The 22150-nt window shown below is 40.0% G+C and overlaps 2 protein-coding genes across 4 annotated transcripts in view; one reads left to right on the forward strand and one right to left on the reverse strand.

Moving 5' to 3' along the window:
- Nucleotides 1-17592, forward strand: prmt8b (protein arginine methyltransferase 8b). Its single transcript, XM_042511488.2, has 10 exons — nucleotides 1-812; nucleotides 1982-2206; nucleotides 5063-5218; nucleotides 7576-7639; nucleotides 8640-8782; nucleotides 9106-9193; nucleotides 12507-12622; nucleotides 14516-14666; nucleotides 16439-16560; nucleotides 16804-17592. The coding sequence occupies exons 1-10, from the start codon at nucleotides 744-746 to the stop codon at nucleotides 16885-16887; spliced, it is 1218 nt and encodes a 405-aa protein (XP_042367422.1). The 5' UTR covers nucleotides 1-743; the 3' UTR covers nucleotides 16888-17592.
- Nucleotides 17413-22150, reverse strand: part of cracr2ab (calcium release activated channel regulator 2Ab) — a 17765-nt gene continuing 13027 nt past the window's right edge. For 2 of the 3 annotated variants that reach the window (XM_042511389.2, XM_042511388.2), the window contains exons 13-18: nucleotides 21451-21586; nucleotides 20912-20993; nucleotides 19718-19832; nucleotides 19246-19347; nucleotides 19021-19097; nucleotides 17413-18140 (exon numbers count right to left, since the gene is read on the reverse strand). In XM_042511389.2, the coding sequence (XP_042367323.2) occupies nucleotides 18053-18140; nucleotides 19021-19097; nucleotides 19246-19347; nucleotides 19718-19832; nucleotides 20912-20993; nucleotides 21451-21586 (600 nt within the window). In that variant the 3' untranslated portion in view covers nucleotides 17413-18052. Of the gene's footprint in view, nucleotides 18141-19020; nucleotides 19098-19245; nucleotides 19348-19717; nucleotides 19833-20911; nucleotides 20994-21450; nucleotides 21587-22150 lie in introns of those variants that run through there. The other variant, XR_006107043.2, reaches the window with a different exon arrangement.

A 22150-nucleotide genomic window follows, 5' to 3' on the forward strand; every position in this document is an offset into this window, starting at 1 on the left:
TTCTGTGGGAAAGTCTGGTGTGAGGAGGCATCCGTCCTTGGGAAGCAGAGATTCACACCTTTTCTTTTTGTGTGACTGCTAGGTATTTTTGTCACGATTAATTTCATGTCACCGGAGGGGGCTCGTGTGCAACGACGGTGCACGCGCACAGTTTGAACCCCTTTTAACTTTCTCTCCGGGAAACCCCTCGGGATTACGCAGAGGACTTTCCACAGCGCACACACGGAGAGAAGAATTTCAGTCTGTGGGTGCTCAGAGATGTCAAGTATTTCCAAGAGAAGAGGAGAAGCGTTTTGTGTGGAGTTTGGTGTCTAGACAGGGTTTTCTTTCTTATTTTTATTTTTTTACATTTTCTTGGATACTCTTTAAAAATGAGCGAGCAGGTAGGACGTCAGTGTCTCTTAAACGAGGCGCCCGGGTGTTGATGGACTCCTGCTGGGATCAAACCTGCAACCTTTTGCAGCACAGACCCTCCAGCCAATAGACGACTCCCCCCGTTAAAACAACCTGTATCCAGTTGACATTATGGATTTCTATACGTATCACCTCGCGCAAATCCATTTAACAACTTTTCCTGGGGAATGGATTTAATTTGATGGAAACTCTTCTTATAATGACTTTAATTTTTACGCGCATTCCAGCCACACATCCGGTGGCTTAGTGTTATTTTGGACACGTTTTTATAAAGATTTCACACCCTCCGTACACTTAAAAGAGTTGTAGCCTAAATCTCGTCGGCTCTCATGGGACTGAGGCATTCGTCGCGTTGTTTGCTGCTACGGCGGAAGATGGCGGAGGCGGACAGCTCGGAGGTAGGGACCTTGTGGTGTCCTGCAGCCGGCTATCGCCGGAACCGGGACAATCTCAATGTGCTTATTTAATCGTGACAGCACATTTGACTCGAATATTATGCACACATCTTTGTTTTTTCTCTATCATCATTAGCTACATTTAGAATCAGCGTTGCACTGTGATGGCGTGCAAGCAAAGCAAAGTGCATTTCTCAGAGTCCTGCAGATATTATAGGGGATCTAAGTAGAGCGATGTAACTGCAATAGTATTGATAATGCATGCATAGGGGTTGCAAGTGTGTTGAATGATCAGCTTTGGATGCATGGATGTATTGAACGAGTCTTCGTTCTCTGTCCTTGGTGCTGAAACGGAACCTGCATCTTTTACCGGCTCCTCTATGAGTCTCCTGCTTGTATAACGTAGGACAATGATTCCCAACTGGTTCATTCTTTGGGTTCAGATTTTTCCTCAATCATTAGTTCAAGGTTCGCACATAAGAGAACTTACATTACAAGTAACATATGGGTTTAAAACAGAACTATATTGCAAGAAAGAAGTGCAACTAGTTAAAACTGCAGGGATGTTTCTAGGATGTGAGGACAAGTTCTGATCTCGGTTGGAAAAAAAAACGCCACTGTTTTTTTAATTTAAAAAAAAATTAAAGAAAACACGTTTTCTTAAATAAATGAATGCCAAAAAAAAATGTCCTTTTTAAAAACATCTTTTTGGGGGGGCGGGGTCCCTTCAAACTGTTGAGTAATTTTTAGGAAACTTGCGGATTTTTTTGTGATTTTTATTTTATTTATTATTCATTTATATATTTATTCACTCATTTTAGTGATTTCTTTTTTTTTTTTTTACTTTTACTTTAAGTTATGGCAATTTCTAGAGAAAACATGCCCTCCAGACATGGTCACGAGTCACTTGTGTGCCATTCAGACTGTATCCACGACCCACCAGTTGAGAACCACTGAAATAGGAGACCATATGTGAATTATTGGCTGCTTATTAGAAGAATCGCCTTTGGCTTGCAATTACTTGACTATGCCTCTATTAGCCCCGTATTAACCTGCACAGGTCCTCTAACTCAAAATGTCTGGACAGTGGACACACAATCACTCATTTTTGTCTTTAATGTCTAAATCCTCACACAAATTTTTCCCATCTCTCTTCTATTTCTCCTTAACAGCGGCAACAGCCTGTCACGTCCCCCCGCTCTCAGTCTGCCCAGCCCTCCCCACTGCCTAAACCAGTGCCTACTACCCACCATGTGCCCTGCGTCCCCCACACGCCTCATGTAGCAGCCCTGGCCACCTGTCCTGGTCGAGGCAAGATTGCCAAATTCATCAGCCCAGAGGACATGACATCACGGGACTACTACTTTGACTCATACGCCCACTTTGGTATCCATGAGGTAGGTCAGGCCAGGGCTGGCGAGTCTTGGTATGAAAGATGGGGGGGGGTTAAAGAATGACACCAGATGCTTCCTGCTCTGTCCAACCTGATGCTCCCAAACTTGCCAAGGGATTTCAACCTTGTTAGTCTTGCCTTCTGTCAGCAGAATATGTCAAACATGTCAAATTATTTAATTCCACACAATTTTGAGTGTGATCCAAATCTTCTTTCTGGCATAGATGCAATTTTATATATAACTAAGAAATTATTAAATACCAAAGCCTATTAATTGGATCTGAAAATCAACTGCAAAGGTAGAGAAGAAAAGCCACTTGGTAAAGGAACAGTTCACCCCCAAATCAAAAATATACATATTTAAAAAATACATATTTTTCCTCTCACCTGTAGTGCTACTAATCAATCTAGACTGTTTAGGTGTGAGCTGTCAAGTAATGGAGAAAGCAGCAGTAGAGATATCTGACGTCTAGATGGTACTTGGCTTGTGGTGCTCAAATCACCAAAAAATACAACTGAAAAATTCAACAGCAATGTCTCTTTCCAGAAATGATGACCCAGTTACTCAAGGTAATCCACAGACCTTGGTTTGAGTAGTTTCACGTAGTGCTAGCTTACAAGGAGGATTTAGCGGCATCTATTGCCAAAAATGGTATATAATATTCATAAAAATGTTTGTGTTTTCATTATTTTAGAATTAGCCTTTCATCTTTCCACTCCCTCAAGTCCACTATGGTGTTCTACAATAGCCAAAAACAGACAAACATTTTTCTTAAAGACATTTTCGGGGGGATTTTTTGCATTTATTCATCAGGACAGATGTAGTGTAAAATGGGAGAGAGAGGGGACGACACGGAGTAAAGGGCCGAGGTTGGAATAAAGAATACAACTGCTGCGGCAGCATTATAACCTTTGTACGAGAGATGCCTACTCCACCAGGTGAGCTTCTGGCTACCCCAAAATGAGCAAAGCAAACTGTGAAATATTACCCTTTCAGGACTGTCACTGGTTTTCTGATTACCAGGAGCTAGGATAAACGCTATGGTTGTGCAATCAGGCACAACGTCAATTATGATTTATTGCAGTCGTAAATCAGGGAAGTCTTTCACCTACACCGAAAATATGTACCATGTATTATCATATTTTCACCATTCACTAAATCTAGGGAGCAAATATCTGGCTATCTGATAATTAGAAATTAAACAATAATCATTGTCATTAATCATTCAGACTTGATATTAAAGTTAAAAAAATAATGGAACTTCAACCATAAATGTACTTAAGACAATGGGAACTCACACTCTCACTCAGTCAAGCAGTTGTTGCCAGTAGAGCCTGTGGTTCTGATGCAGGTGGTGTTAGAAAGGGCTCACACCTGAAATAAATCCCCTATATACAGGCACTCATCAAACCAGGCTCCTCCCTCCTCCTGCTTCTCCTCAGACAGCTCCTCCTCCAGCCCTGCTCCTCACAGCACGGACACTGACTTTAGATAGGGCCATTTATGTTTTTGAGTCGGCCACAGTAGTTGTCCTGCACGCTTGGCACATGAGAGAAATTTCAGTTCTGCAACCTCATGGCTAGATACCACTAACTGCTACACTCTGGACCTTTAATGTTCACATTTGGTGCTGTGACGAGCACAAGCCTCTCCTCCATGAGTCGATGCACGCTTCCCTCTGCGCGTTGATATGTTTGATGGATGTTGTTTGGTTAAAAGAAACTAGTTCCTACATGAAACTGCTCAACTGCTGTTGGGTCTTTCAACAGCAATGTCTTTGATTTTAGCACTACAAGCCAAGTGCCATCTAGTTCCATTATATTAGAGAAACGGCAGACATCTCTGCAGCCAATATCTTAAAATATCGAATTATGATTTTGGGTGAACTGTCCCTTTAAGCCCAAAAAGCTGCTATAAACAGCAATTTAAATATCCTAGTGAAGTACAAATACAAGTTAAGTGCTTTCAAACACAAGTTTAAACACAAGTAGGAAACCAAACACGTCAACAACACACAGAAATCTCTCAGAAGCCTACAGAAAAAATACATTATATTAGAGCATCAAAATACAACCTAATGATTCCTCTAAATTGGAATAAAGTCCAAACATAAACCTCAGATGCAGCTGTCCGCCTACAATCTTGTGGGGAAATTGAGAGTGGAGAGTGTCTCTTAGCTGACAAAAGAGGAGTTTTTTTTCCATTACCAGCTAGTATGAAAGAAACCCGATGCATGATAATAGTCCATATTCAGTACTCCAACAATGAAAACAGTCTGTCTTTTGCAGCCAGTGAACTGCTGAAGATAATTGGAAAGCTATACCTTTGCTACTGACCTTGATCTGCGAAGGAGCGGTGGTGGTGGTGGTGGAAAAGTTTGGGGACATATAGACCCTTTTAAATAGTGCCCATATTTAGCATGTGGGTCAGGTTTTTGTCTGCTTGCAGACAAAGAGAGTGTCCTGATTAGAGGAGTGCAAGGCAAGAAAGACGAAAAGTGGGATGTGTGAATGGGCTCAGGGAGATGGATATCAGGCGGTCCCCAAAGGCTTTGTGTTGTACTCCTGTCTATTTCAAGAAGCTCTGCCACTGTCACAAAGGCTTTTGGCCTAAATACTGCTTTATCTACCTCATTTTATGCGAACACAATGATGTAGTCACGTGCTGATGAAAATGTGCATAACATTTCTGCATAATGTATACACATTTGTGTCATATGTGTATTATGTACTCCTTCGAGGATTTGTATGAATTCCTGTCCTTCAGGTAGTGTTAGCAGTTCAAACTAAAGTGGTTTGCATGTTATGCAAGATTGTAATTATGCACCACAGCTCTCAGTTTTATCTCTGATTTAAACAGGAGATGCTGAAGGACGAGGTGCGGACGCTGACCTATCGGAACGCCATGTACCACAACAAGCATGTGTTCAAAGATAAAATTGTCCTGGATGTCGGTAGCGGCACGGGAATCCTTTGCATGTTTGCTGCCAATGCCGGCGCCAAACACGTCTATGGGGTGAGACAGACAGATTAACGATAAACAGATACACCACAGTTTCTTTTCTACATCAAAATCATACAACAGTTTCTGCTTTTGTTGAAATCTTTATGGCAGAGCAAAGCCGCACACTCTATTAAGGTCCAAATTAATATCATATCTGGCTCTGCTGTCACATTATCTCTCATCCGTGGCCTTTCATTCCCCATATGCACACACATATCGTACAAGTCCTCTTCAAATTTCACTGCTGGAAAAATGATCTTTTCATAAAATCCTGCTGTCTATGATGTAGAAAAACAAAAATATTTTTGAAATTGGTGCTACACGACGAACAAAAAGGACCTGCTGCAGAAGTAGAAAACCTACAACTACCAGAATGCTTTGTGATGCACCAGAACAGTAAACAACCCCGTTGATGGGTGACATAATGCAAATTTGTTTTGGCTTTCTTGTCTGAAAATACAATGTGATCTTATACCAACTTGTCATATTTTGCCGCTTGGACAGAAAGTAAAATGAAGTCAGTCTTTTGCATTACATCTTGATGAAGAAGGTGTCAGTGATAAAGCTTAGGCAACAAAACTACTTGGATATGGTAAGAAAAAGATTTTGGATGTTACCACAAAACACCTGGCTTTGAGTGGCACAAATGTGGCAAGGAGGGCCACGCCAAAAAAAAAAAAAAAAAGAAAAAAGAAAAAGAAAAAAAACTAACCTGGCTTTGAGTGCCACAAATGCAGCTGGAAAGGCAGTAGTGTGTAGCCAAAAAACACACCCAGTGTTGAGTGGCGTAATTGAAGCTGGAAAGCATTTAAAAGACAGCAGCATGTTGCCAAAAAACACCTAGCATTGAGTAGCACAAACACTACTGAAAAACATTTGAAAGGCAGCGGCATGTTGCTGAGCGTCTCATAATACTGCGGATAGGTTTAAATTGGAATTGGTGGAAAGCCTGGTGTATCACACACAGACACAAAACAGGGACACTGTCTGAACTGCTCTTTAATGCTCTGGGAGGGAGAGCTTGAAAACAACATGGCACCCATCTGGTAATGAACAAGATGGTAACACGTTCCTGATGACATTTTAACCCTTTAAAACCTGAGCAAATGCGCTTGCTTTCTTGCAAAAACATGGTAAGAGGGTGTGATAGAGATGGGATCATGACAGCAATCACAATAACATAAACTGAAACAGTAGACTTTTCTAAAGAGGGCAATGAGTATCTTAACAAAAAATTACCCAAGTATTAGTGAAAATTTACAAGAAAATTAACTAAAAGTCAGCCAAAAGAAAAGTAATTAAAAACAAAAACAGGAATGTAAGGAAGTGCTAAAACAATAAAAAGGGAAAAAATCTGTAACATGATAGTTGTTGTGAAGTTGTAATAATTTTTATCTTTTTATTTTTTATCACATTTTCAGGTCCTTCTCTTTTCACCTTTTACTAATTCTTGCAATTTAAAGACCATTTCTTGCCAATTTGCTCTTTGCCCCTATTTCCCATGTTTGCAAAAACCAATTTGCTCACATTTTAAAGATTTAACAGCTTGTGAAAGGCGCTGAAATGCAGGATTCACAGAGCAAAAGACAATAGAGTTGTATATATTTGATCACTACCGTCTTGTTTTACCATTTGACGGGAGTTTGGTCTGAGTTTGAGAGAGAGAGAGAGAGAGGGGCGGCTCTCTCTCTTGATCTGCTGCTGTACATTTTGTGTCCGTTGCGGCAGGCGTAAAAGAAATGAGAACGCACAATCAGTAGTTCAAGCAACAGCTTGAGAGCCAGAGAAAATCATATCATCCAGTAAGATCTTGCTGGCAATAAGCAGTAAGATCTGGGAACTGACACAGTTCATTTACACGTTATACCCACACAGTTTTGATACAGACCTGATTTGAAATCGACAAAGTATCCCTTTAAGGGATAGGTTTGTGTGCTCATCTCTCTCTTAGACAATCTTACACACACAGGTAGGCAGTAAGAGATATACAGCTCCCCTCGTCACAGGTTTGCCAGCAGTGTCTCCCACAGTTATGTATGATTCATATACTGTATTACACTTATGGATCGGAGAGCAGAATGATTTATTGGTTTTCATGCTGCACAGGATCTGAAATGAGTGATCATGGACATTAGTGTGTGGATGGATTGGCAGGCTTTGATTAAATCTGCCCCTCCAGTATTACCCCAAAGGTTAACCTACTGTATAGGGAGAGAAAATGACAGCGAACACCACTGCAGATCAGGTTGTTTCCAAGCTAAGGAATAAACATATTTGTCATAAATTATTAAAACAATGGAAATTGGCATTGTTACTCAGAAACAATGTAGATATTGGGATAAACAGTTTCTGTGTCCTTGTGCCCTCAGATTGAATGTTCAAGCATATCGGAATATTCTGAGAAGATTATCAAGTCAAATCACCTACACAATGGTAAGTCGAAGCAGTTTTCCATCTCTACTATATTTCTCATATCCATCTGTCTGAATGCAGAGCAGCGCGATGACATCTGGATTAGAAGTAGCGTGAAAAATCTGCATATTTCCATCATTACCGTCACACCCGACAACATTAGTCACAGTTCTAATGGTTAACTGGCAGCTCGCCTCTGATGTCAAATAACCATAATCCCTGCTATCAATCATAATTCCCTCAGTGGTGCTAATTGCAATTGTAAAATGCCACCCTGAACTTCACAGATGGAGGACTGTCAACAGATGGTGGGTTTCATAACGTGTTCATTTGACAGCAGGCTGCTTTTTGTTTCTTTTACATGTAGATTTCAGGTGTTTTGAAAGGTAACCTCAGCGTTTTTCACCGTAGTATCTGATATTTTTGCATTGAAGTGACTAATGGGAACAACCATTTTAAAAATGTGTCCAGTATTGAGTAGAACTGAAGCCAGCAGCTGCAAAACACAATGCCTGTCAGTGGCAAAACAAGCACTTTAGTGGAGGTAATTGACGATGCACAAGTGCCCCAAGTGGTTACACTGAAGCTTGTTTCGTGGCTACTGGCTGCAGTGTCTCGCTCAACACTGGACTGATTTCAGAAAATGTTTTTCCCACTTGTCACTTGTGTACAAAACCATAGGAAAATATGATCCAGGTTGAAAAATACCTTTTAAGATGTCATGTGCAAAGCATGCAGTTATCAAAACACAGAGACAAAATTCCCTTTTTTAAAGTCTGTCTCCCAGTATCTTCATATCACGGGTCAAAGAGGCCAGATTGCAAAAAGAGACAAATCCATGGATAAAACAGGGAGCCATGCGATGAGCGCAGTAATTCAGATGTGCTAATTTACAGCGGTCCCAAAGCACAAAAACTACATCATCTGAGAGTAGAGCTATTGTCCGATTTGCATTGATGTGATGAAGATGCCAAGGAGTAATTTGTTGCCTGCTGTTTTTTCGTGGCTCTCCACCCCGCAGTCATTACCATCTTCAAGGGCAAAGTGGAGGAGGTGGAGCTGCCTGTGGAGAAGGTGGACATTATCATCTCGGAGTGGATGGGCTATTGCCTTTTCTACGAGTCCATGCTCAATACCGTCATCTTCGCCAGGGACAAGTGGCTGGTATGATGCTGGAGGCTTGTGGAGAGCTGGGCTTATAGTGTGTGTGTGTGTGTGTATGTAGCTGGACCAATAAGGCTTTTGACACATAAACACACCAGACAGTGATGAAGTAGAGAATTTACTGTACGCTTGCATGGATGTGTCTGCTGCTTAGATGCTGAGGTTATATATAAATGACACTGTTTCTCATCTCAGTAGCTGCCTACCGGCTTCAAACTCACTATGTGTGATCTTATATTACACACCAGGTGTGCAAAGAGTAAAGGTGATGGATGACCTGTATGTGTGTGGTTGTGTGTGTGTGTCCGTGTGTGCATATTCAGAAACCTGGAGGCCTGATGTTCCCTGACAGAGCGGCTCTCTATGTGGTAGCCATTGAAGACAGGCAGTACAAGGACTTCAAGATCCATTGTGAGTAATTATGGGAGATTTGTTTTTTTTTTTTTGCTCTCACATTTTGTCTTTCTCTGTTTCCCTCTCAGCTGTGCAGTGCATAATTAATGACCACTGCGCAGACAAAGTAAAATCACACTCCAGTTAGATCTAAAATCATGCAGGCCAACTTTCTAATAAGCCATTCTTAAGAAAAGCCAAAGCTAAAAGAGCTGTGAAAAATCAGTTTGGCTGATGTATTACTGCAGACTGTGAGAAATGACAAAGTCATTAATAAAAAGGTCATTGGTTTGTCACATTTTAATAAGCCAGAAAGAGTTTCTCCTCCAAAACAACCTCTCAGGTTTGGGTTTAAAGTAGGGTTGTCAGTGTTAACGTGTTAATTGCGATACGATTAAGACAAATCGGGTAATAATTGCTTTACGTCTACAATATGGACTTAATTTTTGAAATGCAAAATAATGGAATTAAAAGAAAAACATTATCATAGATGCAAGGAATAACGATTAACTAGTGAAATTCTGTGATTAATCATGAGATTAAAAAACTTATTTGACTGCTGTAGTTTAAAATCTTAATAACATATTGATACATTGATTTTCGCCAGCAGCCCCTTTGTAGACGTGGTTCAAATGTCTAGTTAGGATAGCTTAATTGGACATTCATCAATAACATTGACTGGACATTTACAGAAAAGGTAGCAAATTTTCCTTTTAATACATAATTTTTATTTGTGCATTGATCAGTAACAATCCATTACATCCAATATGGGCTGTTGTGTATTTTTTTTAGCTAAGTTATTTAATATTATATATATTATATTATATATAATATTTATATCAGTTATTTAATCATGAATTCCTCACTTTGGGCTACACTGACTGTGAAAGTGGAGTTCACCTGCTTATAAAGCTGTGCCGGCAGTGCCCAGGCATACCAGGACGTGTACTGGAGCGAGCTTTAAAACACAGCATTCGATGACAAAAATAATCAATTGTCATCTGCTTTCTCGGCCCTGCTAGTCCTCCTTTTCTTTTTTATGGTTTATCTTCAGAATCCCTAAAAAAGGTCTCCAGCACACCTCTGTCCAAGTGAGGAGTAAAACTTTTGTGCATCGTAACACACACGCATGGGCTTTCCCAGCAGCAGCATCCAACAAAAACTGCCCACGCTGATATTCATAGCTGCAGAATGATTCAGTTTGTGTTAACATAGGAGGACTTTTGAGTCAAGGCATCACCAGTTTGTGTTCTCAGCAGATCAGGTCCTGGAAGGTCCCTGTCGGACCCTGCAGCTTCCCTGCTGCAAATCTTTGACCAACCAAAACATCCTCTTCACTTATTTTTTAATGCAAAATTTAACTGCACAACAGCTGTTAGCACAGACAACAAGGTCAAGGTCATGTTGAATTAACAATGAGATGGGGATGTGACAAATCAGGGAAGGACGCATCACGACTGAGGCAAACCAGAAGCAAACATGGGTGTCTGCATTTTCTTCGTCATCGTTTTCAAAGTCTCGACCAAAATGCGAACTTGCAGTTTTCAAACTAAAACAGGATCGCTAGTATTTTCAAATGCCTTTTTTTAGTGGTTTGAATACACTTGAGTTGTGTGAACGACAGGCATTAATGAAGCAAAAGTTAAACATATTGGTGCCGATGTTAGTCTTAGTAAGTCGTACCAAAAGTAAACCAACAAGGTGCCTTTATCCTGCAGTACATTCTCTGCTCTGAACTCCCTGCATGTGTTCAAATAGTTTTCACAGCAGGAGCGCTGAGCTTAACATTGTGATCCAGATCAAAGCACCAATATTAAAGGTGCCATTCACTCTTGAGCTCGAAGCATCGAATCTGGGTTAATAACTCAAACCGAGTTTCCTTTTGCTGCACAGGTGGCCTTTTCTGTTCTGTTCCATCCACACATGCACATAAAGGTTCAAACATTCATATAAATCCCAAAAGAATTCAGTCTATCCAAACCTCTAGCGCTCTTATTTTTAGTTTCTCTTTGCGTTGGTGGCATGTTCCACCTTCTCATCGCTCAGACTTAGTGTTTGGCCTCCTGACAAAGCAAGGTGGAGTGGAGGGACAGAGGGAATGGGGGAGGGAAAGCCTGCTCAGTGTGTTTTCAGCCCAAATTATGATTTAAAAAAAAAGCCTGCCAGACATGGTGGAGGAGGCGGAGGAGGCCAGAGTCTATTTTGAGGAGGCCTTGTCTTTCTCCACAGAGGGGCTGGATAGACAGAAAGACAGCGTGAGTGCAGGACTGTTTTTCCTGGCAGGGTTAAGTGCTTTATTTTATTTTCTCTCCTACCTTTTTTTGCGCTGACAGCTTGGCAGGAACAGAGAGAACAGAGCTATGCAAGTGTGAGAAAATTCAGAAAGTAAAAATCCAGAAAACAAAAATCTTTGTGCAATTGTATTCACAACCCGTTTTCATTCTCTGATACCGATGCTCAAGGTATTCTATAGCATGAGTTTGAGATGCACTGGGCTTTCAACCAACTCCACTTCACTCAACTTCACCCAGGAGACTTCCTTTTGTGTCCAGCCATTTCCAGCAGTAACCGTGGTGACGAGCAGCTATTTCTTAATCAGAGATCAGCACATTTCCTGCTGTGGTTGCGGCAACAACAAGCAGCAGTTTTTAAGGCAAAAGTTGGACCATTTTTGGCGGTGGTTGTGGCCACAATAGCTATTTTTAAGAGGCAAATGGGCACATTTAAAGTGGTGGTTGTGGCGACAACAACCGGGTGTTATGACCCAAAACATGATCTTTTCCCAGCCATAACCAAGACTTTTCTGTGACTTGACTTAACTACACATTCACCACAGTATAAAGAAACGGTTCACTATTTTCATTTTTTTCCTCATGAATTAATGCTATTGGTCCCCCTCTACGTCCATCAGTGGGCTTTACTATTCTCAATCAATGATATATTTAAAAAAAAAAAAACGCTTGTGGCTAAAGCTCCTATCCCCCTTGGATCCTTTTAAAAACACCATTTTTTCCTTGAAAAATAGCAACTTCGGAGAGAAGAGGTTTGTGCCTGACAGCAGCGTTATGAAACATACAAATGTAACAAATTTCTGGTTTGCAGAAAGTAACATTTGTTCTGGCAATTGGGTTTTTGTGTCTTATCTAGTATAAAACCAAAAGTCAGCAACATTTTAATCAAGCTATGTTCCCAGATCTTAGCAAGTAGTTTTGGTGAACCTTTGTTATCTGTGAAGTTTATTTTGAAAAGACATTGTATGAATTTAATGAGAGGAAACTGACACATCCAATGTTGATATTCACGAGTGCTGTATTTGTTTGTGCATGTGCAGGGTGGGAAAACGTATATGGTTTCGACATGAGCTGCATTCGCAATGTGGCCATCAAAGAGCCTCTGGTGGATGTGGTAGATCCCAAGCAGGTGGTGACGAACGCCTGCCTCCTAAAGGTCAGTCTACGTCCTTGTGTACGAATCTGTGCAGGGCGAAGGAGTGTACTCTGGGAAAGCCTGTGTGTTTGAGGAACACACCAAAACAAACAAGGTTTTTCATCTTTTGTGTTCTGCTACCAGATACATGCATCCAAAAAGAAGTTAGAGACGACAAGCCTCTGATCATTCCCAGTCTGCCGAGTCTATTTTCTAGTACATAATAAAGGTGTCTGGGGAGCTGTAATAGTCTGCAGCTCTGTCTCCATGCTCGAACAGTGGCTTGTCTTTCATCTCACAAATGAACAGAGGATAAGAGCATTCAGGGAGGTGATAGCTTTTTTGTTTGTCCCCTCTACCTTTCATTTCTTTTCGCTGTTCCCTCTCTGTGCTGTAAGTCATGTTTTTTTTTCCATTTCGATTATCCGATTTCTCCCTTCTCTCTCTGCTTTTTTGTTTCATGTCAGTTTCTAGTCACATTTCTCTTCTCTTCCTTCTTAATCACGGCTTCTTACCCTTCATCTCCTGTCACATTTTAAGCAATGTCAAGCCTCACTAGTTTGAGGGAATAGGGAGGTCTCACTCTGTCTCTGCCTCTGTGCGATGGTGAAATGTCACACAAGAGCAGACATTGAGTCACCAGAGGGAATAAAGTGGACTCTCTGTCTTTTATGAGCACCAAAGCTCCTTTTGTGTTCAAAAAGGTGATTTATATGTGTGTTTGGACAGGTGGTTACTACACTCTTAGAAATAAAGGTTCCTGAAGGGCTGAGGTCTTTGAGGGTTTGGTGTAACCAGAATGTCCAGCTGGTCATGCCAAAAGCATCTTTAATGGACATTTGCCAGTTCATTATATTCATCATAAAATAAAATCTCTTAATGCATATTAATGACAGTTGATTAAACTGATTTCTGCCCTTTGCTTTTCATACCCACCTGACCCACCTTAAGCTGGTCAAGCTGTTTCTTTTTTCAGCGGGGGGGGGGTCTGTTGGGTTTTAGGTAGAACCCTCTGAAAGGGATCCGTGTGGTTCTATTATGGGGGCAAGCCAAAGAACCCTGGGTGGTTCTAGTAAGCACCATCATTTCAAAGAGTGTAGGTGGTTAGTGACATGCTGGTCTGAACATTCATTCTCACCATCTGTATGTCTTTCATATGAATGCATTCAGGGCTAATTCACCCCTTTCACACCCGCCGCCAGCCACATCACCCCATCTTAAATCAAACTGCCACTCATTCCTCGCACGCTAAAATTACAAAGTCGCTCCCAGGGAGTTTTTTTTTCTCCTCCTTCAATTTGCTGTATATGATACTGGCCTGCTATCATTGGAGAGGACAGAGGTGTTAAATCACAATCTGTCATGCTGATGCCACATGGCCGAGCGATCCGTAGCCCAATAGGCCGGGCGAGATGAACAGTGTGCGTGTTCTCCATCCTCTTAAATGCAACATTATGCATGACCGGCTCCACTCCTATTTTGGAGCAACAGAGATGCCTGCCAGGTAACAAAATGTGATACTTAGATTTGTAGCCATATTCATCAGGCAGCGCTTGATTTAGACACGAGCAAACACACACACAGACACACACACACACAGCTTCCCTCCCTTGTAGACTTGAGGGAGGACACCCACACAGCATGTGTACTGTGAGCAGGCTTCGTTTGCCAGCCATGATTCAACCTGTGGGCTTTCACACACACACACACACACACACACACACAGTTATCATGGTGAATAATCAAGCAACGATTGACATATACTGTACATGTACTGCATGTGTGTGTGAGAGATGGCAAATGGGTGTGACATCTTGTGTCTCTGCTTCAACATGTACTGTGCTGTTTTCCTGTAATATTTGAACTGAAAAGCACAGAGACCTCTTGAAAAATTCAATACTCTATTTTTTGCAGGAAGTGGACATCTACACTGTGAAGCCAGAGGACCTGTCCTTCACCTCAGCCTTCTGCCTGCAGATCCAGCGCAACGATTACGTGCATGCCCTGGTCACTTATTTCAACATCGAGTTCACCAAGTGTCACAAGAAGACTGGTTTCTCTACCGGTGAGTAATTTCTCCTTAAAGTTATTTTTTAATACGCCAACGTTAGATTTTCTGTATATTCTCTTACTCACACCAAATGGTGTCTAGCGACAGCGCTTTTTGCTTCTTCTATCAAAAGAAGGTGGTAATGGGAAAAAAGGAGTAAGTTGACATTTTTAAATTCATACACTTAAATTATTTTTTTTTTCAGTTTTCTAAATTAGAGCAGAAAATGTTGTCAGATCATATAAAACTTTGAGCAAACTGTAAGTCAATCATTTCCAAAGCAATCTTCTATCCAGTTGGTCACTGGAGCCTCAAAAGCTGTGCAAATAACACCAAAATATCTTCATGGCTGGATACCACTAGAGGTAAATAAGAAATCTTTTTCTTTATTATTTGATATAAACAACCCTTTAAAGGGATAGTTCTGAGTTTTTGAAGTGGGTTGTATGAGGTACTTTTCCAGCTAGTGTGTTTCTAACATAACACCCACTAACATCTGGCTTTTGAATGCAACGAGAATTCACACATGGGTCAAATGACTTTGCAGTAAGCACAGGTTTTTATCGCCTCCGGCTTCGATTGGCATTGATAAAAACACAATACATGTTAATTTCAGGTCCTTCACCAACCAAGATGCAATGATTCGCCATTGCTAATTACCATCCATCTCCACCTAAGCAGCGCTCAAATGTTATTCCAAATTAATCTGCACCGAGTTTGAAAGAGAGATTGAACAAGTAAGACTTTTATATAAAGAGATGAAACCCCTGAAAAGTTCTCAAAGAACTCTGTTCCTGCTACTGTTTACTGTTTACCTGTTCTCCTGCCTGTCCGTGATGTCACACAGACACACCAGCAAAACAACACACATACACAAAAGTTGACAGACAGGCAGACTCTTCTGCTGCAGCGGTGTGTTCACTGGCAGTGGGAATGCAGTCTAATGCTTATATTTAGCAGGTTTACCCATGGAGTAAAGTAATACACTGACTATGGATAAATATATCATACAAACCCAATTAAAAATATCCAAACTACCTATTGCAAGCTTTTAAAATCCACAAAATTTAGAGAAGAGTACATAAAAGTACATGTAGCCGGTAACACATACATTCAGTTTTCACACCCTACAGGGAAATATCCAACAAGTATTCCAAATTTCATTTTTAATCTTTGAGATCAAGCATTTTAAGTTGTTAATCAATGTCCATTAAAAAAAACAAACAAATAACCCCTGCACTTCAGCATCTTGGCTCTTGGCTACACTCTGCTGGTGTTACATGAGCCGACCCTGTGTTTGCACCGACAGAATTACCAAGCGCTTCTGGTAATGTGGTGTCGAGGACGCCTATTATAAGAGTTGCTAAGCTGTTATGTAAGCTTATGTTAATACATTCATGCATCCAGCACTTACATAATATTGTGTAGAGGAGGTTCTATGTTTGGCTGAGTCTATTGGGCCCAAGGCTGAGCATCACTGAAGGAGTTCTCTTCGATCAGCCTCTGTATTTCTCCCACAGGGTGAGTGAGTTTCAAACGCTCTGCTGTTAAATTTGTTCCATGTTAACATGCCCAAGGGAGCCGAGTGTCCACTGAAACCAATACGTTTTGTACATTTTATAATTTCTCACACTCCCCTCAACTTTCTTTGTCCTTTCCTCACTGCTCCTTTTCTGTTTAACCTCCTTTCACCTTCCTTTTCTCTCTATATCATGTTCCTTTTTATGTCTGTCTCTTGCTGGTGTTCATGTGTTCTTCCCCTCCACTCCTCCTCTCCTCGACCTCAGCTCCAGATGCTGCCAGCACACACTGGAAGCAGACAGTGTTTTATTTAGAAGACTACTTGACTGTCAAGAAGGGGGAGGAGATCTTTGGCAGTATCACTGTCAGACCCAATGAGAAGAATGTGGTAAGACCCATAAAAAATAGCCACAAAATTCTCAATAGATTAAAATTAGATGAAAAAAATGTAATATTCAGTTTTCTAATAAATGCAGCGAAGTAAAACGTACAATTTTTACATCAAGTAGAAGTATAAAATAGAATGATATTTGAATACTCAAGTACAAGTAACTCAATTTTGTATGTAAAGGGAACTTGTGTTGTTTCTATCCAAGATTTGAATGATTAAATATTGTTTTGTCTTTCGTAGCGTGACCTGGAGTTCACCCTGGAGTTAGACTTTAAAGGACAACTGTGTGAGGCCGCCATTTCCCACGACTATAAAATGCGTTAGGAATGACGACAACCAACCAGCTATCCTCAGCCCCTCTTGACACACTCGGAGAGGGGGGGCGGCACAGGCTCTCCATCGAGCATTCCAGTTGGCCAGCGAGGGCGAGCAGACGCATCTGATTGGATGCCAGCACCCAAGTGATGTCATCAGACTGGGCAAGTATCTATCAGCAATAGTGCCATCACCTGTACCAACTTGATCGACTCGGGCACATCGTTGAATGTAACATCCTAAATGAACTTGATTTTTGTTTTCTCTCACTAGTTTCTGGAAATTGCATTATTTTGAGTATAAGACGGAAAGCTGTTATGAGTCGTTATATTGATAGTGAAGCTAATTGAAAGCACCAATCTGCATGATGTTGAGAGGGGTACAGCACAGTCATCATCTGTTTTTCCTTTTTTTTGAAAATTACTTATACACTGTGTAATTGTATAGAGGGTTCAGTAATCAACTGTGTTTTATTTTGATATTTATTATTTGCATGTTTTTTGCTTCTTTGATTTCAGAAAGATGTGAAATGTAATTTCTTTAATTAAGGATAATTGAGAACAAAATGGACTTTGGTGCCAGAATAAAACAGAAAAATGCCTCAGAACAGAAACAAACACAGATGCAATACGTCATGGGACACTTTGTCTTGATTGGACAAACAATGTGAAAAATAACAATGAAAAGGGTGATGAATAAAACGTCAAAGAATCAGATTTTTCTCTTGTGATTTTCATTTAAACAGCCATTACAATGAAATAATTTAGTTCAGTTTTAGCTTCAGCCATAAAATATAACTACATCAACATATACTGCATCAGACATACAGAGAGAATTTATTATTGAAAGCTAGTATTAAGTTATGAAAAAGCTACAGTATATTCATGATTTCTCTCTCGGGTGTTATCGAAAGTAATTATAATACAGGATATGTTTGTATTTTTTAAATCTTATAGACAGCACTACTGTGATTTGGCAACACAGCATTATTTACAGGAGATGGTGCAGCACCTTAAACTTCTCCTCTGAGCCTCATCATTTAAACTAGACTGTAGTTTTCATGTTTACACATGCAGCACAGTCCTTTATGTCGACCTAAGTCCAAGAATGACTTCACTGTTGTCTTCAAACTTTGCAAAAAGTGATCTAGAACTTGGGAAACTGAGCAAACCCTTCACTTGCAGCAGGCTTTCTTCTTTATAGGCTGAGCACTCAGAATGACTGTTGTGTCTCTCACCCTGTCCTCCTGCTCCAATAGCACTCTGAGCAAAGACAGAGACACAGACAGAGGAACACTGCATTAGCCAAAGGTGTTAACACTAAAGATTAATCTCCTGACAAAAGGTCATAAGCACAAAATGCCATAACTTTATCATCCATCTGATGACTGGAGTGCAGCACGTCTCATGGATGGATTACTGAAAGGGGCCTACCAGGCACAGGCCCAGGGGCCTTAAGTGTCAGGGCTGGCCTACACCTGCAAAATGTCACTCAAGTAACAAGTACCGACCAGGAAGACACTCAAATTGACCTCAAAGAGACATGAAAGGACAATAAAGACACAAAAAGACCACAAAGACATGCAAACCAACTGCAAAGAGACACAAAGAGACTCACAACAGTAAAAAGGGGCAAAACAACCACGAAGGCACTCAAAATGACCAAGAACGGACTCAAGACTACCTCAAAGAAATAAAAAAAAAGACAACAAAGAGACAAAAAAATCACAAAGGGACTCAAAACAACTACAGAGATACACATCTGGACCAGGAAGAGACTCAACCTCACAGAAATGTAAAAAGCCTACAAAAAGATGCAAAAAGACTACAAAGAGACAAAGACTCTTAATGACTATAAAAAGGGGCAAAATAACCACAGACACTTGAAATGACCACAAAAAGACACAAAGAGACGACAAAGAGACACGTAATGACCAGGAAGAGACTCAAAATGCCCACAAAGAAACAAAACAACTAAAAAGAGATACAAAAAGACCACAAAGACATGCAAAACAGCTGCAAAAAGACACACAGAGACTCGAAATGTAAAAAAGGGAAAAATAATCCCAAAGAAAACCACAGAGAAATGCGTGTAGACCGTATGGTTTGTACCTTGACAGCTATTCCTTGATTCCCATCTTACCTGGCCAGGTGTGTCAGGGACTCTGTCACATTCTTGCCAGTGTAGGCGCTGACCTCAAAGAATATCACCTTGTTTTCCTGCAAAGGACGTTCACACAGAGTCGAGAAATTCAACAGAGACACACTGACGGTCATAAGTGGAGCTGTCAGCAGTCACATCTGGATCAAAACAGAATTATGATTTTGAGTGACGTAAAATGATCCACGAGCGTTGAATTAAACTCACATAAGCCAACTGCTCAGCTTCCTTGAATGAAACCTCCCTGTCTTCATCCATGTCCATTTTGTTGCCCAAAAGGAGGATGGGGATCCCTTCTCCTGCTGCTTCCTGAAAAAAACAAAAAACAAAAGACAGGTGTAAATCATGAAATTAATATGGGCTCGCTGACATGGCTTACTAGGACACTTGAGTAGAAACTAGCCAAATTTGAGGTTATGAATAACAACTGTGTTTTTCTTACTATACCAAAATGTCTGTTTTGAACATTTCTCAAATGAAAAATACAAATACAAAAAAATTACCCCATTTTAAGACTAAAAGTCAAACATTTTGGGAAAATACAAATGATAAAAACCAAGTACCAAAAGGTATCAAGTAAAAAAAAAAAAAAGTTGTTGTGTGTGTTTAATGAATGAACTGCCATAGTCTTTCAAATCTATACAAGAAGAAAACAGAGTCCTCGGGTCAAAGGTCAGACCTGGACGTTGATGAGCCAGGGTCGCACGGCCTTGAAGCTCTCCTCCACTGTGACGTCGTACATCACCACCACGCCGTCCGCTTTGCGAAAGAACTGCTTGGTTATGCTGCGGTACCTGTGTCAAGACGGAGTTTACCGTCACCACACGGAAAACAACTGCGAGTATTGTACATGTTAAATACTACTACTACAGTACAGAAGAAAATAAAAAGATACAGCCAGAGTCTCAGCAGGTAAACGCACCATCACACACTTCTAGTGGGTCGTAAGTGATGAATGAGATAAATACTAATACTAAAATAGTATTTTAAGAAAATCCTGCATTGCATACCTTTATGCATGGTTCCTAATAGTGTATGAAAAACCACTTTAACTGTCTGAATTTGAACTAATCAGATCATACTTTTAAATAATACACCAATTGTAAGTTATTCTGTGTTGATTGTAATATCCTGTTTTAAATTTAGCACCAAAATAATGATGTGCTTTTGTTACTATTTTTCTTTTAAAACTATTTTAATTTGTGAAAGCAGCAGAAGTACGTTCACATATGTTTACATATCACCATATTTATTCTTTTACTGTAACTATATCATCACAGCTCAAGAAGTAGTACAAGAGAAAAAAATCACAATGAAAAACAAACAAATAAATAAATGAACCCAAACCAAAAAACAACATAAAAAGAAAAATAGGTAAATAATTTGGTTGGGGTTGGGGAGACTCATCAGGGAGTTAAACGTTTTTTTTTAATTATTTTTGAGTGTACTGCAAACATAATACGGTATGATTAAATTTAAACTGATGGAAACATAACACTTCAAAACAATGTCCTAAAAACTGTCATGACATTTTATTATTCACACTCTTTTCACACTCTCACAGTCTTTTGCTATGTAGCAACTGGTCAATAATAATTAATGAGAATTTAAATCTCTTGATTTTAAGTTGATTTTTTAGTGTTTTATGTTTGCATTTGTAGACATTTAAAATAAACAAATTACATAATAATGGTGGAAAAAAGGCAAAGCGAACTAAAAGACTAAAAAAAATAAAGAAGAAAAAAACCCTGATGATGTGTGTATGTTGGCTTAGACTATTTTCTCAATGAATTTGCAAATCAAAGTTATATTTTGGGTTTAAACACCCAATGGCCTTACTGGTTTTACCTAATATAGATACATAGAAACTTACCTTTCTTGACCAGCTGTGTCCCACAGCTGCATGGCTATCTGCATATTGTCCAGGGTGAGTGTCTTCACACTGAAGTCAATACCTGATCAATACACAACAGAGATCAATGTAATATAACCAGGATAAACTGATAATTCCTAAGTAGAATATTTCTCGTGATGAGGATAAAATATGTGGCGACATCTCTCATATTAATTTAGAGCAACAAATACAAAAACTGCCACTAGGGGGTCTAGCGAGGCGTGATGCTGACTGTGTGTGAAAAATAGGGGGACAAAGTGGAGATAACAAGGCTGGAGTGAGGATTGGGAAAGATGAAAGCGAGGAGAAAAATTCATCACAAGTGACATAATCTGCAGTACAATGTGTGCCAGGGCTCTTAGACAGGCAGTGTGACTTCACAAGCCCTTTCATGTGATGCTAAGTCGCCCTCCGATCTTCTGTGTTAGCATCCACAAACACACACGCCGTTCGAATTTGTTCAAAACAGCCTCTGATACATTCTGCACACAATATTATTACAATGTTTCTCTTCTCACCCACAGTAGCAGTTGTGGAGGGGTGGAAACGGCCCTCACAGAAGGAGCGTAGCAGGGATGTCTTGCCTACACTAGAGTTTCCAACCATGACGACTTTAAACAGGCGGTCCGGAGCAAATAGTGCCTCTTCTTTTGTCTTCCGGAGGAGATAAATAATAGAAAAAGACAGAGAGACAGAAAAAGAAATAATGTTCATCTAGTCTATTACCTCTGTAGGTAATAACATTAAAATATTATTATGCTTTACCTTATTTTCTGTCAAATATACAATGTTACAGTGTCTGATGTTTGTAGTAACCCCTTGAAACCTGAGAAAATTGGCTTGATTTCTTTCAAAAACATGGAAAAAAGCAAGGAGAAACTTGAGAGGAAATGTCCCAAAAATTAGCAGAAATTGTAAAAATACAAGAAAATTACCCAAAAAATGAAAAAACAAAACAAAAAAAGAAGTAAACAACAAACTTAAAATAATAATATTTCCATAAAATAATTTCACATTAGATTAGATTTTTCAAAATCTACTAATTTCTAGCAATCTGTGGGGAAATTTCTTGCCAAGTTGCTCACTGCTCAACCGATTTCCGCTAGAACATGTTTGCTTTGTAAAGATTTTGATTCAGAAGCTTTAGTCGGTTATTTTTTACAGTAGAAGTATACTCTGTTACAGTTATTTCCTGGCCAGAAGTAAAGTGCTATAAAT

This window comes from Plectropomus leopardus, chromosome 22 (genome assembly GCF_026936395.1).
Source record: "Plectropomus leopardus strain MGB_pleo_1.0 chromosome 22, ASM2693639v1, whole genome shotgun sequence".
Taxonomy (NCBI): Eukaryota; Metazoa; Chordata; class Actinopteri; order Perciformes; family Serranidae; genus Plectropomus; species Plectropomus leopardus.